This window comes from Miscanthus floridulus, chromosome 3 (genome assembly GCF_019320115.1).
Source record: "Miscanthus floridulus cultivar M001 chromosome 3, ASM1932011v1, whole genome shotgun sequence".
Taxonomy (NCBI): Eukaryota; Viridiplantae; Streptophyta; class Magnoliopsida; order Poales; family Poaceae; genus Miscanthus; species Miscanthus floridulus.
In genome coordinates, this window is record NC_089582.1 from 150,304,024 (window position 1) to 150,321,594 (window position 17,571).

Below are 17,571 nucleotides of genomic sequence, written 5' to 3' on the forward strand. Positions count from 1 at the left end.
GTGGTGTGGTCGTGCTCAACGTGGTCGACAAAGAGGTGGTGGATGGTGTTCTGGTATGTAGATCCCGTACCCTTTAGCCCAAAGGGATAGGGCCTCGGTGGGTTCTCCATCGGGGCCTCATAGTTAGACAAGCGCAGGTCGGTAGCGAGAAGTGATCGGTGCCACACTGTGCGCCCCTCCAAAGTAGCTATAATCACCAGATTAGAACCTAGCCACCTCGAACGGTGTGGCCGAGTAGGTCACTCGATCATAGTGGCTTGGTGATCTTGGAGCGCAAAAAAATCATCACTCGCTCTAGATTGGTCTAGGACCGAATCCATGAGGAACTGGCATTCCTTTAAGCGGTCTGTGACCCGATCAATGGATGCGATCAGATCATCATTGACGATAGATCTAACCCAGCGGCGGGCCCCATGATCGGAGATGTCGTTGCAGGCGTTGGCATGATTGGCGCAGGGTGATCCTGCACCACCTCCATGATCTCCCCATTGCCATTGGGGCCGATGATCCAGGTCATGGATTCGACCATGAAGATCTGGCCTAGCTCGAGAAGGGCCATGGAGCTCAAAAAGGTGACCATCTGGTTCCTCATGAATTCAGCACGCACACCCCCTACCTAGTGTGCCACAGTCGACGAAATATGGTCGGCAGTCTACCGAGAGGCATGCCCATAGTAGTAGATGAATTGGTGGAGGTGCGCGTGAGGAAACCGGATGGTGATACAGAACACAAGAAACAGCGATTAGGCAGGTTCAGGTCGTCAGCTTGACATAACACCCTACATCATGTGTCTTTGTGGATTGTATTGCGTATGATTAGATGAAAAACAAGGGGGTCCCTACCCGCCTTATATAGCCTGGGGGTAGGGTTACAGATCGGTTGTTTCTATCCAGATCGGTTTACAAGATAGGAAGTTACAGATATTATGGGATCTAGCATATCCGAGCGGATTCCCTAGATCACCGAGGATTCTTACGCAGTCTTGCGAGGCACGCTGACCTATGCCATGCCTCACGCGGTGTCGTCTTGTAAGCTGGGCCTCCACCATTAGCGTGACCCATGCACAACTTAGTGGGCTGGGCCTCCCCTAGCGGCTCGGCCCATGTACAGTCCTGTGGGTACCGGGGGTCATACCCCCACATCCGCACCCCGTAGCACCAACATCATCCGCTCCTCCCCACCTTTCTCTCTCGCTCCGCTCGCCCTAGCCCGACAACAGCGCATGTGCTGACCCCACCACCACCACCGTGACACGTTGGCCCCACCATCTCGCCTCGCCGTTTGTGCTATGGGATCCATCCTCCACTCACTCTTCCTCTCCCTCTTGATTGAATCAATAGCAGCATCAGCACAATAGTACACTATTGCACAACGATGGTGTGTGCATTAACCATGCATGCAGTCATTAGATGCACAACTGAATGACCAGGCACATCACAACAGAGCAAGTAGCAGCAAGCACACGCTCAGGCAGCAATAGCATGTCCATCGTGCGAATTCATTGCACTAGGCAAGTGCACACACATAAGCAACGTAGCCGAGCTCACCATCGTGCTCAGCTTCACCTCCCCCGCTACATGCCGCACCACTGCATGCTCGCATTATCCCATCGCATGTGCTGCACCGCCCCTGCTCGCCTCGTCCCGTCGCCCTGTGCTACGGCAGAGCCAAGCCGCTGCAAGTAGACGCTCGTCGACGCTCGCTAGCTGCCGCTCGGAGCATAGCGTCGCCATTAATGGCGAGCTACAAACTCAGCCAAGCGTTGGCACAGCTCCACTCCTCTGGTCTATAAAAGCCGACGCCGGAGCAGCCCTCTCCATCCTCAGCCGAGCCTTCCAAGCCATCTCACGCCGCTGCTCGCTCCTCTTGCCTCTCCAGTCTCTCTCTCTATTTTCCCTAGCTCGAGCACGCCTCATCGATCTCCCTCTATGAGCGGTAATTGACCGAGGTAGCACATCTATGGACTTCCCCTCACCCTCCGCTCTCTCCCCATGTCCCTGGATTCGGAAACGATGGCCGGAATCGCCGTCAGGCGAAGGTCCAGCAGCTGTCCACGGCAGAAGAGCTGAGGAGCACGAACGCCCAGTGCTCTCTGTCTCTCTCGAAGAGTCCTAGCCGTATACCCCCTCTGCTCTTTGTTTAGTCCACAGCAGTAGCTTGTCCTCTGCCCATGTGCTAGTAGCAAAGCCGAGAACCAACTCAGCTCCTACACATGAAAAGCCAAGAGCTGTGGGCCATTAATCCACTCCACCCATTTCTTTATTTTTTCCCCCTTTCTATTAAACCAGCAGCAGCACGTGGCCACACCCATTCACTAATCACGTTTTATTTCTCTCCCCGTGATTAATTAGCGGCCACCTTGCACAATTAATATCTCCACCATACCACCTCCGATTCCATTGGTTCTTTCTAAGTTCATCTAAAATCAAACTCTATCCATCCATGAAGTTTCATAATTTCTAGAGCTCATTTAAATTTATGTGATTATTTATTTGTGTTTGTTTGTCTGTTTCGATTGTTTACGCGGCGTTAGCCGATGGAGTGACCGAGGAGGCGAACGACGACCTCGGTGGCCAGGACGAGTTTGGAGGCGAGTACCACGAGTTCGACATCGAGGATCCGAACTGCCAGCAGGAGTTTGCCGAGGACGCCGACGGAGGCAAGTCCAGCCTATTCCCCTTTGATGCATGTTGATTCTATTTTTAAACACAACCCGTAGAAGCCGTTTTAAAATATTACATGTACGATTATATGTACGAGGTATTTTCGCTGCTTAGCTAAAATCCGTTTGAATAGCCACCCTTGAATTGATATGACCTGATAATTGCCTTGCTCAAACTTAAGAATAAATATTATGACATTACAAAAGTATTGTTATTTAGTATGCTTAGGACTTGATACTTATCACGGATACTCATTACTATGTTTTCTCAAATACAATGATTTTTAAATGAAAAACTATGTGAGTCATAAAATAAATCGTGGGTATTGTGAAGGGTTAATGAACAAGTTATAGTGGTGATTACCCTACAGATGAGGCGGATCAGTGTTTCTTTTATGGGGCGCCGTGGTGTTGGGGCTTGTACCTTTTGTGGTTAAGCATGAAGATATCCACTTTGTCTCGATTAAGGACTGAGTTGATGATTCATCTTGCCTAACTCATTTATCGTACAACCACTTGCCTTGCTTGGGAAAGGCTTAGCCAAAATCCCTCTAGTTGGTATGGCAATCACCCGGAGGCAGGTGTGCAACGGGACACTACGAGATATACGTGGAAATTGAGGAATTGTATGAAATGTAATAAGCGTTGTAAATTATTGTATTATGAGATGCGGCCTTAGTGTTCCCGTGGTGAGCGCCATTACTTAGCTATGTAGGGTAATGGTTTTGATGGATCTGGGCTTGCACGACGGTGTTAAGTTATGGCACCCTACTTGTGGGGAAAGTGTACACCCTCTGCAGAGTGTAAAATTTATCCGGATAACCATGTCCGCGGCCTCGGACGGGTTATGGTTTGGTTTCAACAGCTAGATGGGTTGGGTTGAGTGAAAACAGGAGAGTGAGTGTGAATTTGGAAATGAATGGTTGTCTGCCATGTGTTGTGGGAACAAGGGTTCAGCAACACTTAAATTTGTGACCAACCCCTTTTTCAGAAATACTATTATATATGGAAAATATATGTCTTTTGCAAAGGTATTTATAAAATGAAACCCTGCATGTGTTAAAAAGATAGCCTTATGCAAATAAAACCAAGCCTTATCCTTGATGTATCCATATGTATATACTGTTATCCCATTCCGTAGGGTAAGGTTGGATTCGCTGAGTACTTTGTACTCACCCTTGCTTTGTTGAACAGAGGAAGATCCGGAATTCAACCCTGACGTGGCGTACGAATAAGGTCGTGTCTGCACCCAACTAAGCCTGTGGCATTAGGATTCGCAGATGTTTGACGATTCCTTTTGTTTTTAGGTCTGTTGGACCTATATTATGTTCTGGTTACTTCTAATCGTGGCATACCTTCATTATCCACGCTTATCGAGACTTCTGCATTAAGACTTATCTAATGTAATAAATGTGCTACTAGCCTCCTAGGACTATTATTTATATCACAATTAAGTTGCTGAGCGCTTCAAACATCCACTCCCATCGCTCCACCCCCACCCTCTCCCGTAAACTGAATCGAAGAAGTTGTCTCCACCGTCCCACCGCAGCTGACCACACCACCATCCCTATCCCTAGATAGTGCGCCTCTGCTGCCGGCCGCGCTGCCCAACGTCCACCTCTACCGATCCTCCCTGCCCTCCCCTAATCTCATGGAGTGAATTGCAGATTCGCCGTCCTGGCTGCCAGCAGCTTCGCCCAAAAGGATGTCTCCCACCGTCTGTTCAGTGACGTCCCCGTCGGCCGTCGCCAAGCTCACCATCGCCAGTACAACCTGCCGTGGTCCAACCCTTCCCCCTTCTAAAGCCGTGGGAGAGGAGAGAGACGCATGCGGGGAGGAGGGAGCTGAGACGAGGTGTATGTACCCACCGTGGAGTCCGTCCGGTCCAATCTAACATCGACACTCGTCTGCGCGCTGCTGTGACGTCGTGCCCGCGTGGAACAAGGATTTGGGCATGCCCATGCCCACCGCTCATCCAACGTGATCATATCCCTCTATAGGCAGGGCATGCAGCAGCCAGCATGCTGATAGAACACGTACACGTACGTAATTTCTAACGACATAGAAGGCATATATGGGTACAGATTCTATTGGTAACGAATAAATTTTTCTCTATATATATGTCATATGATACCTACTGATCATGCATGCTGAGTGCTGCGCACATGCATGTTGCGTTGCGTGTGCATTTTTTTTATTTAATTCGTGAACGGAAGACTTTTAGAAGTCTTGGAACAAATTAAAAGTCGAGTTGGGATGATGGCTCATTTCATGCCATTTAGCCCTGCGGGGGAATATCTCGCGTTCACACACGTAGGCGTGCGTACGTGTGGACTAATATATACCTCAATGATTATTACCATGGATCAGTTTGCATACCCACATTACAAATTGATTCCACAAACTTGATAATAAATGGATAAGTTTATTTTTCTGAAAATATCTTTCAAAATTAAAACAAACTCACTTTTAAATACAGTGTACCGATAAAGAGGTTCTACCGTGATACTATAAACTTAATTCACTTGTTTACGCTAAACAATACACTAGTATGGTTAGCAATCCATCATTATATAGCCAACGATCCTTTACGTTACACACACAAGTCTTTTCTTTAAAAGGTCAAAACACGTAAAGAACCGAAACAACAATATGGATTTTTAGTGGTTGTAGATGGGTGTAGACAAATAGTATGTACCACGGTTAATTTAAACAGTTGTATGAGATTCACATATCAATATCTTATTTTTTAGCCACGGACCAAACATGTACACCAAATTGCCTCTTGTTTCAGAGTTGTCGAATATATCCAGTTGTGTCACATGATGCAGGGGCACATGTGGTATAGACAGGCGACTGATGAAAAGTCGCATAGGACTCTATCTACATCTTATGGTATATATTTATCATCGAGGATGCTCCAATGGTTGCGTATGTTGCTCTCTTTTGGAGCTATGTTGTTCAACATGCCCATCTAGCTAAATTACACTAGACATTTTGTGGGCAGGTGGAGGGTGTGATTGCCTTATAAGTGCAAGGATTTATGGCACGGGGGTGTGAATATGGTAAAAATTTGGCTCTAATCACTTTTTTTTGCTTGGCTGCGGCCATACCCACTCGTCTGAACATAGCTCCTCCCCTAGTTGTGGCATAGATACAACGTTGTCTAGTGTAATCTAACTAGATAGACACGTCAAAAACAAGTAGCTCTGAAAGAGAGCAACACACGCAACCAATGGAGCATCCTTGATGATAAAATATGTAAGATGTAGATAGAGTCATATGCGACTTTTCATCTATTGTCTGTTTGTACCACATGTGCCCTTGCGTCATGTGACAAAGTTGGATGAGCATATTCGACAACTCTGAAACAAGAGGTAATTTGGTGTACATGTTTGATTTTTGGCTAAAAAACAAGATATTATTGATATGTGAATCTCATACAACCATTTAAATTACTCATGGTACTATTTGTCAACACCCATTTACAACCACCACTAAAATGTGGGCCTCATTGTCTGTGATTATTACCACCCCACATGTACGACAATGTTAAGTAGGAAAAAAAAATCATGAGCATGAGAGCGCATGAGCATGCCAAAGCCTTTGTCGGGCAAGAATGCTGGGTGCGAGCTTCACCTTATGTGTCCATGGTGTCGTGAGGACCCTATACCTTTGCTAGCTAGGGTTACAGTGGCAGCATGCATAGATCCTACAAGCACACAGTACTGACACATTTTTTTCTATATTGCTCCGTACTGTTGAGGTGTCGTTATTGCTGGTGAACAGCTCTCTCTCCCTCTCTCTCTCTCTCTCTCTCTCTCTCATTTTCCTGCACTTCTTTGTACGAAAATATATAAATCTAAAACCATTTTTTGTGAAAACTGGCGACACTGTAGTGGCCACAGGAAAATGCTAGTGGTAGATTATGTTGCTCAAAAGAGGTTCTCTCAGATTTATTATTCTACAAGGGGGAAAACAGCACCTAGCAAGATCAGTATATGCATGGCACATATTAGATATATTATTCTGTTCAGTACCTATGGCAATATCACTACAGGATTATGATGACATTATCACTACAGGATTATGATGACATATAGCAGGAATCTCTTCCTTGTTACCGACAAGATTAGTAAAGTTGTTCAGGTTCCTCGAGGTATCCAATCTGATATGAAGCCTAGCTAACCACAGCCCTACATACTACATTTTAAAAAGAGTGATCATCACTGATATAGCATATATACGAGAAGTACTACCTCCATCTCCATCCCGGAAAAGATGTAATTCTAGGTTTAGTCAGAGTTAAACCGATTTAAGTTTTACTAAGTTTATGAAAAAGTATCAACGTTTGAGACTCAAATAAGTATATCTTCTTTATATAAATTTAGTTAAATTTAAAATAGTTCGACCGAGCACTATTTTTAAATTACATTTTTTTGGAACCGAGGGAGTGCATCACAGCTATGTCTGTTACAAGTTACTTCCCCATGGCATATATACAAGTTTGTCCTAATAATAAGTTATAGTGACAATTATTGATGATATTATATAAAATTATGTAAAAGATCCACAACGCAAGGTTGATGCTACTAGATTCACTGTTAGAAACACTTTCATAATATATATAACTCTTTCTATTTTTATAGATACGAGTAGCCGAAATATCATATTGGAAATCGGGATTTTAGAGGTATATGGCTAGCCAAAATATTTCTTTCTACTGGATGGTTGACTTCTCAGAAATTTTTTTCTTCCTTTTTTTCATGAGGGAATATATATTCATGCATCTCTGCAGCTTCATGGCTGCATCAACAGCTGTATGGTGACTGTTGTAAAAAAAAAATAGCTGTATGGTGACATGCCACATGAAAGGACTGGGCTGCTATGTGATCACGCTAAAAAGATTTGGTTGCAGGTATACATCCACAGTGATAACTCTGTGAACCTGCAACTTTGATCAACAGGTTTGAGTGTCCAAAAAATCATGAAATGCCGAGAGACTAGGGACAACACAGACAAAAAAGATAGAGCGACAGCAACTTGTCAAAACGTTTCAGTTTCAGGCAACAGCCAATAATACAGCAGCAGAGTGAATTGAAGGCAACCTGCAACTACTGGACTACTCTGAATAACCAAATAGAACAACTCCCACATCACAAATAGCCAAATAGGAAACCCTGCAGATCAGTTACTGTGCCTTTTTCCTGGCAGGGATTGTCCTAACCAAATCCACTGAAAAAATGCGACGACTCGACGCAAGATCAATGGGTCCTGTGTTCCTGTACCTTTGTTGGAGCTTTTCTGAATTAGCGAGCAGCATCTATCATACACAGTCTGCTCTGCTGCTGTCTCCAGTTGCTTTCTCAGCTCACTTTGCTTGCTGCTGCTGCTGCTGCGGCTTCCTCTCCTTTTGCTTGTCACTGTAGTGCGATGAGAGCCATCGAAAATGCAAGTGGATCATTGCCATACATGTTCATGTTGGCTGGCCCTTGGAAGTCATTGGAAGACAGACACCAAAAGAGCTGAAGCAAATATGAAAAGGTGTAAGTGAACGTGGGTGCCATTCCAGCTTCTTGACCTCCTGCACACAACCAAAGAAAAAAGAGAGAGTCTGGAGTGCAGAAATGGGCGACCAACCAACCACAACCATATATGCATTCTCTGATGAGAGTCAGACTTGTCGCAGCCGTTGGCTCTGGCTCGCTCGTAGATGAATAGATCTCATCTCAGCATCCCTGACCAACAGGCGACAGCATCTCTAATGGAACTTTTCGATGAAAAGACGCATGCAGACACGCATGCGCGTGAAGATAGCTATTCCCTGTCGATCGATCTACACCAGATGATCAGATTTTCGGCGATATATGGGGCGCATCGACAGCAAAAGCTCAGATGTCTTGGTATCATGGATGGAAAAGAGTGTAGGATGTATATATTCTTGGGGTCTATGTTTCTTTTCAAACTGCTTTGCATTTTGCTGTGGCACTCCTAAAGTCCTAAACAACTGTGGGTCGTTCATTTAATTAGATCGGATCCTTTTAACGGAAAACTTGCCAAAGGCATGTTCGCGAAAAAAATTAATTAGATTGGATGGTTATGATAGGGACGTTTGGTAGAGCTTCAACGATCCAAGAAAAGCCAGAGCTGAAATCCCTTGAGAAGCCCTACCAAAGAGGACATATATAAAGTAAAGAAAGATAAGGCAACCACGACATGGAACTTGAATTGTTGTTATTATGGGGGTATATATCCTGATAGAAATGCATGGATCTCTCTCACTCGCCAATGCAAGTTGTACTGAACGTGTTGTTGCGTGTGTGGAGAAAAAAACGCAGGGGCTTGTGGCGGGCACGAGTCTTCCACGATCACACAACCTACAGGATAGGGACGCATATATATGCAGTGGAATTCAGAGTAAAACATTATATATATTGTGTTTGTTTGGCTTCTCAGCTCTCCTAGAGCTAGAGATGGAGAATTTTTCGTCGATCCGTCGTGTGGTTGTGCAAGGTCTCAAAATGCATGCGTGCTGGAATCGGTTCCTCGACAATGACCTGCCGCATTGGCCTACCATGCGAGAACGGAATATAATATATGGTTCAAGGGAAGATTATTCTGAATGCCAGAACCAGTAATGTCTGTGGTGCTCATCAACATATAGAGCAGACAGCAGTGGTGCCGATTGTTTCCGTCGCCATCCCTTTCTTTCTTTCTTTCTTTCTTTCTTTCTTTTCTTTTGGTTTTTTTACCTAGACCGCATCGTTGGTATCAAGCCATTCTCATGGATGAGTGCTAGTTTGTTTGGCCTAGCCTTGACTGCCGCCGGGCCAGTGTTCAGTCTCAAGTCCTGATCGATTGGTTTCTCCACTGCACGCAAAGATGATGAGATTCCCATGACTGAACATTAGCGCCGCATTAGATGACTAACAATGAATTTTTTGTCATTTCTCAAGAGGAAACGTTGGCCCAGGATTGAGCTAGGTATACTAGATATGCTTTGGCAAGATGCATGATGTGTCATGTATGTTGTCTTTGTGCTACCTACTGTTGCTGTCCCAAAAAAAGATAAAGAGGGCCATAATGATTTGAGCAATGAAGACACAGCACATTATCTAAACCAAGAAAAAAGGCCATGCTATCTATATGGCTTACATCATCCATTCCAATCAAAGTCACATGGCACAACAGTCAAATAACTATTTGTAGTTGATAGGGACCATACAATACTTTGGCTAGCTTCTAACCAAACAGCAGCAATAGTAGCAGCACACACACACAAGGCAAGATATATATCACAAAAAGTCCAATACACAACGGCTTCAAGGAAACAAAGTCCTTCCCATCGATTGTCAAAAAAAAAAAAAAGTCCTGCCCATCCACAAAGTAATTAAGTGGTTCATTAGTCAGATAATAACAAAGTAGGCAGTGCTTCCAAGTTTCTCTGAGGCCAACCGTACGAATAAGATGCCACTGAAATCAGTCGAGGTCAAAAGAACAGAATAACTTTTAAGAAGAATAACTCTTCGCATTTTGCAAAGCTAATCTCTGAGTTCTTTTATGCAGTGTCGTGGGAAAGACTTTGCAAGCAGCCTATCAGAGTAATCTAAATATGCAATGGAACATTATCTAGTCACCAAAGCTTCAGCATCAGATGAAGTAAATATTTACCAAATCAGGTTCTCCACTTTTCCTTCTGCACACAGTTCAAAACTTCTAGTTCTACAGCACAGTCCGAAGCTTCTGATTAGGGACAATTTTGGAAAATTGGAAGGCACCTACTTGCCCCTATTCCACTTGACAGCTAATAGAATTTGTCATGTTCATGAAATTAATCGGGAAACAAATACAAATAAAGGTAGCCTTCAAGATCCATATCTAAAACTTCACAAGATGATCAATAACAGAGGTCGAATTGAGTAGCAATAACAAACAAGGTCCCTAGTACAGTTTTATCCCCGAGCATGTTCAGGACAGCTCACTACAATATACAACACCAACAACAAAGCTGTAGTGCTGAACTCTTCTTTACCCATGTAACCTTTGCTTCCCGAGCGAACCATGGCCGGCTCTGCAAGCTTTGGCCCTTCTTTCTGTCAGCATGGGGAGCCCCTCCATTTCTTCTGTGCTGGGATTGGATGATATGTGGCCAGACGTTTGCGACTTATGACTGTCCACACTTCCTTAGGCACGCTACACCTTCTTCCTGGTACTCCTGCCTGGTTATCCAGAACTCAGGTGCATCCTGCACGTTCCAAACAATACGCAGGGAAGTATATTACTAGCAATCCATCATGGTGTAATATGATTCTGCATGAGAGCACGTATACAAGAATTACCTTCATGATTCCAGCAAGCACTGCACCTCCCAGGTACACCATGTGCTTTCTCCGAGGAGGATCCTCTATCCGCAGTCGTAATTTCTATGCACAATGAGAGGCAATGTGTCACAATTGGAAACAGAGAGCAAACGCTAATACTCAGATGAATGCATATCCTTTTAGAAAGTGTATTTGGATTGTTTTGTCTATGAGTTCAATAAGTTTATGCGCTTATATCTTCTATTTGTAAGAAAGGAAGCGCAGATTATTATCTAACAGAAATTTGTTGTAAAGGTCAACAGAGAAGAATAACAACTGTGGACCAACGATTACAACAATGCAAGGTAGAACTTTAACAATCTTACAACTCGGCTAGCGATCAACAATTTCCTTCAGGCCATAAAAATATAATGCATGTATATTACCTTCAGGCCATCTTTGTTTCCCTTCAAAACTACATCAAGATAGCGATCAAGAATTTCCTTCTCCAACCTTATAAAAAGTAGTAACTTGTTAAGCATATGCAACTCGGGTAGAAGCTTATATGAACCAGGAAAACAATCGCTATAAGAAACATTACAGGCAGTTAACATAATCATATCCATATGTGCTTATAGGACAACTACCAACAAGGCTATCAAAAATAAAAACAATTAGTATGTATAATGTTGTTTCAGACTCATGATTTTTCCGTGCTGGTAGTAAACTAAAAAACACAAATGAAGACAAGCATATCCTCATGACTACAGACTTAAAAAGAATAGTCTTACCGACTTGGCAGACCAGGGTACATGGTACTTCCTCCACTCAGGACAATATGTTGATAAAGCTGCAAAACATGATCAGATATTCGAATAAGAGAAAAGGATACACACCATGATCAACCTATTCTTTTTTTCAACACGACTGATCGGTACTGCTTGCTGCAGCAGAAAGCATGCATACATCTACTGTTCCTTGTAGAAGAAAATAAACAGCCACAGCCGTTGCAGCCATTTGAGTATCACAGCCGAGCAGGGTTAGATATAATGTAAAGCATAGGAAATCTAATGTGGTTGATATTTTGATATGGTTTCAGCCCCTTTATTGAATTTGACTTAAGGCCAGAATATAAACATCACATAAATTTAAATAAATTCAACATTCTAAATACAATTTTTTTTCGAACCGAGGATAACCCCATTTCCATTGCATCAGAACGGAAAACGCACTATACTGTTTAATTTATGTTATTTGAAGTTGTGTTGCCTGCAAAGAAGACAACAGGGAGACAAGTATCCACAAGTCTAACAGTAGTATTTAAATAGCTAAACTTGTCAAATTACTATATTCAAGAATGCAGTATTACGGCCCCGTACAAATATATTAAAACAAAAAACATTACACCCAAGTATATAATTATATACAACCATGTTCAGGCAGAAATAGTCCCAGAAAGTTTGAATCCACTAGCGTCCTAACTCATATGTTTCATTTGAACAATTGAAAGGTTTAACCAGCAATGTATGGTACTGGTAAGATATGTATACCGTCATCCGGTTGTCGATATCCATTTCCTGAATGCAACGAAATGCCATATCTGCCATCCCATCACCTTCAACATCTATCAGTTCCTGTTAATAATTATTTCATGAATACTACCTTATTGCTGACTTTGCCAACACAATTGCATATTGCAATCAGTAATAGTACTATGCAGGAACAGAAATGGAATAGTCTTACAGGAGTGAAAAGTGCTTCAGGAGCTTGAAATCGTTCAGTGCCTACTTTAATAACTCTTCCATCTGGAAGCTGATCACAAGAACTGAGCTTACAGTAAGAAAAGGAACAGGGAAGAAATACAAGCAGGGCAACATACTTACAGTGTAACTTTTCACAAGGATTGTGGTCTCAAGTCCTAGCTGGTATTCTCGTTTGTAATCATAGCTGTACATAATTTAACTGCCATGACTACATATATGACAGCAAGATAGAAACAATAATTAAGAACAATAAAATAACTTACCTTGTATAGCATAGCTTCTCTTTTATTTCTCTGACCGTCTCAAAGTCAGCAGATTTGTTCATAGCATACCTTTTAAAGTGGGAAAAAATTTTGAATTAGAAAAAGAAATGTAGCATCAACTGCAGAAGAAAACATCTTCAGAGCAAGATAGGTATTACCCTCTCCTTGAGAGTAGGTCAACAAGATAAGATGTTATATGCCTTCCAGCTACATTCATTCTCTTTGTCAGATGAGGATAAGAGTATCCATCAACTACAGGCACCTGAATGCATGAAAAAGATTATAGGTAACAAAATTAAGATTGAAAATAGAAATAAAATAGTTAAAATTAAAATCTTCACATTAAAGTATTTGTTAAATGAGTCACATGTAGCACAGGAATAAAGACAATTGCTCATCGGTCCAAACCTAATAACCTAAATGGAAACAGGTTTTATGACATCACATGGTTGTGATGAAAAAAAAATGAAAAGCAAATAACGTAAAAAATTTCAAAAGGGCATGCTGAAGAAAAGAGCATCTTAGCGTAGAGGACTCAAACGTCGTTGTAAAACCAGATAATACGCAATGGTCAATTACATAGTTGTTATATCTTTTTAATACTATTCATATGTGATTGATTTCTAATTTATAAATTTATAGTTGCCTAATTCTTACACACTTTCAATCAGCGTACTGAATTCTTTGACTGGCATATACTATTTAAAATGCCATTGTACGGTGTTCCGGGTTAATATGTTGCTGATTACCATGATATTTGAGTTGGTAACACAAACATGATTAGAAATGGAATGTACCCTTTCAAACCATAATACATAGTCAAATATAGGGAAGAACATTATTCTCATACCACATGAGTAACACCATCACCAGAATCTATCACAAGTCCAGTTAGCAAGCCTGAAAGGTATATACATACATGTAAAGTGGAGTATTAATGTGATTGTGTATGTTCACGTGGTGAGGAGGGAGATATGACCTTGAGCATACAGTGAAAGAACTGCTTGGATCTGGATGAAGACACCAGCAAAGTTATATTTCTCGAACATCGTCTCAATCTGTTCATGGGATTCAATTTGTTAGGCAATGGTGTTAGAAACTAAACTGTGGCAGTATGTGACAAATTGATAAAAGGAAATGGCATACCATTTTTTCTCGGTTTTTCACAGGATTGAGTGGTGGATCTGTCAGTAGGATTTTACACTCAGATGGATCAACCTAAATGAAGGAAATAGAAAGGTGTCGCTTTAACTAGAGCTAGGAAACTTAGGAAATACAGTATAATTAAGGATATCAGGGGAAAATACTTTCCAGAGAAAGGGTAAGGCATTACAAGCAGGGTTAAGCATACCAGTATAGATATACCTTGAGCTCACTGTAGAAGGCATTATCCCAAATATGGCCCATATCATCCCAATTTTGAACGATGCCATTGGTGACAGGATATGATACATCAAGTTGATGTCTCAAGTCAGCACAAGCTGCTCCAACAACAATATCCTGCGACGAACATAAGCGCCTATCATAAGATGTACTCATGAACATGAAGTTACATAAAGGGCGTACCCAGTGCAGAGAGCTCCCGCTCTGTGCGGGGTCTGGGGAAGGGTGTCAGTGGCAAGCCTTACCCCCGCCTGTGCAATGCGAGGAGACCGCGACTCGAACCCAGGACCTTCCGGTCACAGACGGTAAGACTCTACCGCTTGCACCAGGCCCGCCCTTCATGAAGTTACATAAAGATGGTAAGAAAATAGATTCGGACCGTCAATTCTTGTTCTTGAAGAGACTCATCATAGCGAAGTAGTGGTCTTCCGACAACACAAGGGAATACAGATGTAGGAAAGTTCTCACCAGCAAAGCCACACTTCACATACTGCAACCAAAAGGTGTCAAATTAGAGAAAGGAATGATCCGCTTTGTAATCTGGCTCATTGTCGTTTAATCATTATTTATCGGAGACTCAACAAACCTCGCATCTGTCCGTATGATGTATTTAGCACTGGCGAAAACTGAGAACAGATTGAGCTCACCAGATTTTCAGCAGGATGTTACATGTACACGGAATCTAGCTTGTACTAAAAAAACTCAGGCTGAATCGACATTTCTTCTGTGCATCAATATATCTAGTAATTACATGGTTCTACAGACTAGGTCTGACATGCATGAAACAATTTGTGCTTTTCCACTAACAAAAAATGAAGAAAAAAAAAGGAACTTAACCCAAGCAAACTGTCAAGTGTCAACACAAGTACTAGAGATTTCACCAGAAATTTTGAATATAATTTGTAGGTAAACCTAAGCTTTGCCTTGTGAACAATGTCACAACAACTGAGCACGACATTATTTGTGAATAACAATTCCGGATTGCGGCAGCAACTGTCGTTTCAACCTAATCCAACGCCCCTGAGCTACCTAACTGCGGCGACCGATGCCCCAACAAACAACCGTGTCTCGCTTCCGGTCCTCCATGGCTCCCAGCCTCCGCCCAGCCGTGCCAGGCACGAGCGTCACCCGAATCCTCCGGTCCCGCCCGCCCCGGCCACCGGCGATCGACTCACGAACCGACTTCCCCCAGTCAGTGGACGATGCAGCGGCAGATTGCGTCGGCGGCGGTACGCGAGAAACTGGGCCGTGATCCGGAGCATGAACGGGCGGCGGATCTAGGAATGGAACGGAGATGGGGTGGGTCAGGGAGGTGAGGGCTTACCCCGGTACCATTGTCGCACACCACCACGTTCCTGCTCTCCATTCGCGCCTCCCTACCTTCTTCGGGGCGGTCCTCCTCCTTCCCTCTCTGGACTTCTGGTGATCTCCCTGTTTCTCTGCGCTTCCAAGCCGTACGGGAGGAGGAAGGGGAGAAGACGAAGGAGACTGCGGGAGTGACCGCAACAACTCTCACCGTCGGATTGAAGCACGGACGGTTCCTGATCAGTGTTGCTTTTAGTCCCTACTCATGTCGTTATGCCGGTGCTTCTCTTGTGTTAATCTTTGTCTGGTTACAAAATATTATCATTTTTTTTTTTGCGAATGTTACAAAATATTATCAAGTAATTGCTTTTGTGAACTCTTGTGAATCCTTATCTCACAAGGATCATGCTGATCTCAGTATATATATATGTGTGTGTGTGTGTATGTGTGTGTGTTATATACATTTATTTCTCTCTTAATAATCATGATGTTTAGGAGTCCTTTTTTTTTTACTCTTTAGTCTCTTCTCCATTAACCTTTTCCCTTTCTCCGGATGTTTAATGCCCTTCTTCTAATTGGTGGAACTGGTTATGAGGAAATCAACAGCCCGTTCGTTCGCTGCTGTGAACTGTGAAGCTAGGATCAGATAGAAAAAGGTGAGCAAGAAGGGCAGTAGGCGACCAAGTTGAAAAATCATGAATTTCCCATGCTGGTGATGGAATTGATTATTTGAATCTGAGCACCTGCTGTTGCTATGGCCGGCTGAAGCAGCACCACAGAACACGTAGCTTTGTTCAATAATTCTTCTCTACGAGTATTTACCTCCCTCAAAAAAGTTGTTCTGTTTTTTGAAGTCAACAAAAATTATTGGCCTATGCCTTCGTGTCAGCATCAAGAGTGCATGGGAAAATCAGATTCAGAAACTGAAATATAGACTTTAATCATGCTCCTTATGACTGAGGATCAAGTCAGGGTAAAATAAACCTTGACAGAGTTAAACTAATCCTTGGAAATTAACCCATTTATTACCGTGGTGCCTCTGCCTTCTGGTCTTACATTTGTACATTCCGAGCTCAATGGGACAACAGAGGTAGCATTACATATTAACGCTTCCGGAGAACTACCAAAATATCAGAGATAATACATCAAATGATGTGTACAAGTATGACTCCCAACTGGTTTATTATAAGAGAAAAACACTGTAGCGGCTGAAACTGACTGAATCTCCAGAGGAGAACCAGCCGGCTGGTTCGCTGGAACCAGACCAGCGAACAAGACCATAGAGTTTACTTTTAGAAGAGCATAATAGTGACGATGACTCGAAACTTTCCTGATCTCAGCACTGAAGAAAGATTCATGTGGCGCCACCACCAAAAGATGATTTTAAACCAATCAGTACTTCCTTTGGAGTCGAAAAATTATTTTCATTAGTCGGGTAAGTCTTGCGAGTATACTGTGTACTCAGGTTTTGTTACCCCTGTTGCAGGTATAGCTTGAGGAATGACTGTTGTGTGGAGGATTCTTCTGGTGGGCATAGATGGATCCTTGTATCTCACCGTTAGATGTTTATTTTAATTCCGCTGTTTAAATTCCGCACTCTGAACTTGGTATTGTAATAATGTATTTCTGAGAACTTTTGTTGTATGAAATGGACCAAGTAATGTAAACTCGTTCTCATTATTGGATCTTGTAGAAAAAAATGTGGATTATTCAAGTTTTTCCTTAGGGTGTGCTCGACGGAACTGTCCGATGTAGCTTACTTTTTGGTGCTTAGTGTCTGGTGGAAGACCAGCGTCTCCGAAAGCGTGCTATTTCGGACGATTCTACCACAGCACCTAAGGACCTAATCGGCTAGCGAGTGAGCATCAGGGGACTACCATTGACCCGACCAAGGT

At 42.9% G+C, this 17,571-nt stretch overlaps 1 protein-coding gene across 1 annotated transcript; it reads right to left on the minus strand.

Moving 5' to 3' along the window:
* Positions 1-10,483: 10,483 nt before the first annotated feature.
* On the minus strand, positions 10,484-15,842 carry LOC136547528 (actin-related protein 2-like). The gene is made up of 15 exons (XM_066539474.1): positions 15,696-15,842; positions 14,751-14,861; positions 14,354-14,488; positions 14,135-14,206; positions 13,968-14,046; positions 13,839-13,888; positions 13,147-13,250; positions 12,989-13,057; positions 12,846-12,909; positions 12,706-12,774; positions 12,513-12,596; positions 11,754-11,812; positions 11,409-11,475; positions 11,002-11,085; positions 10,484-10,907 (listed from the first exon to the last, which is right to left on the minus strand). Exons 1-15 carry the CDS (start codon positions 15,735-15,737, stop codon positions 10,827-10,829), a joined length of 1,170 nt encoding a protein of 389 aa, XP_066395571.1. The 5' UTR covers positions 15,738-15,842; the 3' UTR covers positions 10,484-10,826.
* Positions 15,843-17,571: the final 1,729 nt, after the last annotated feature.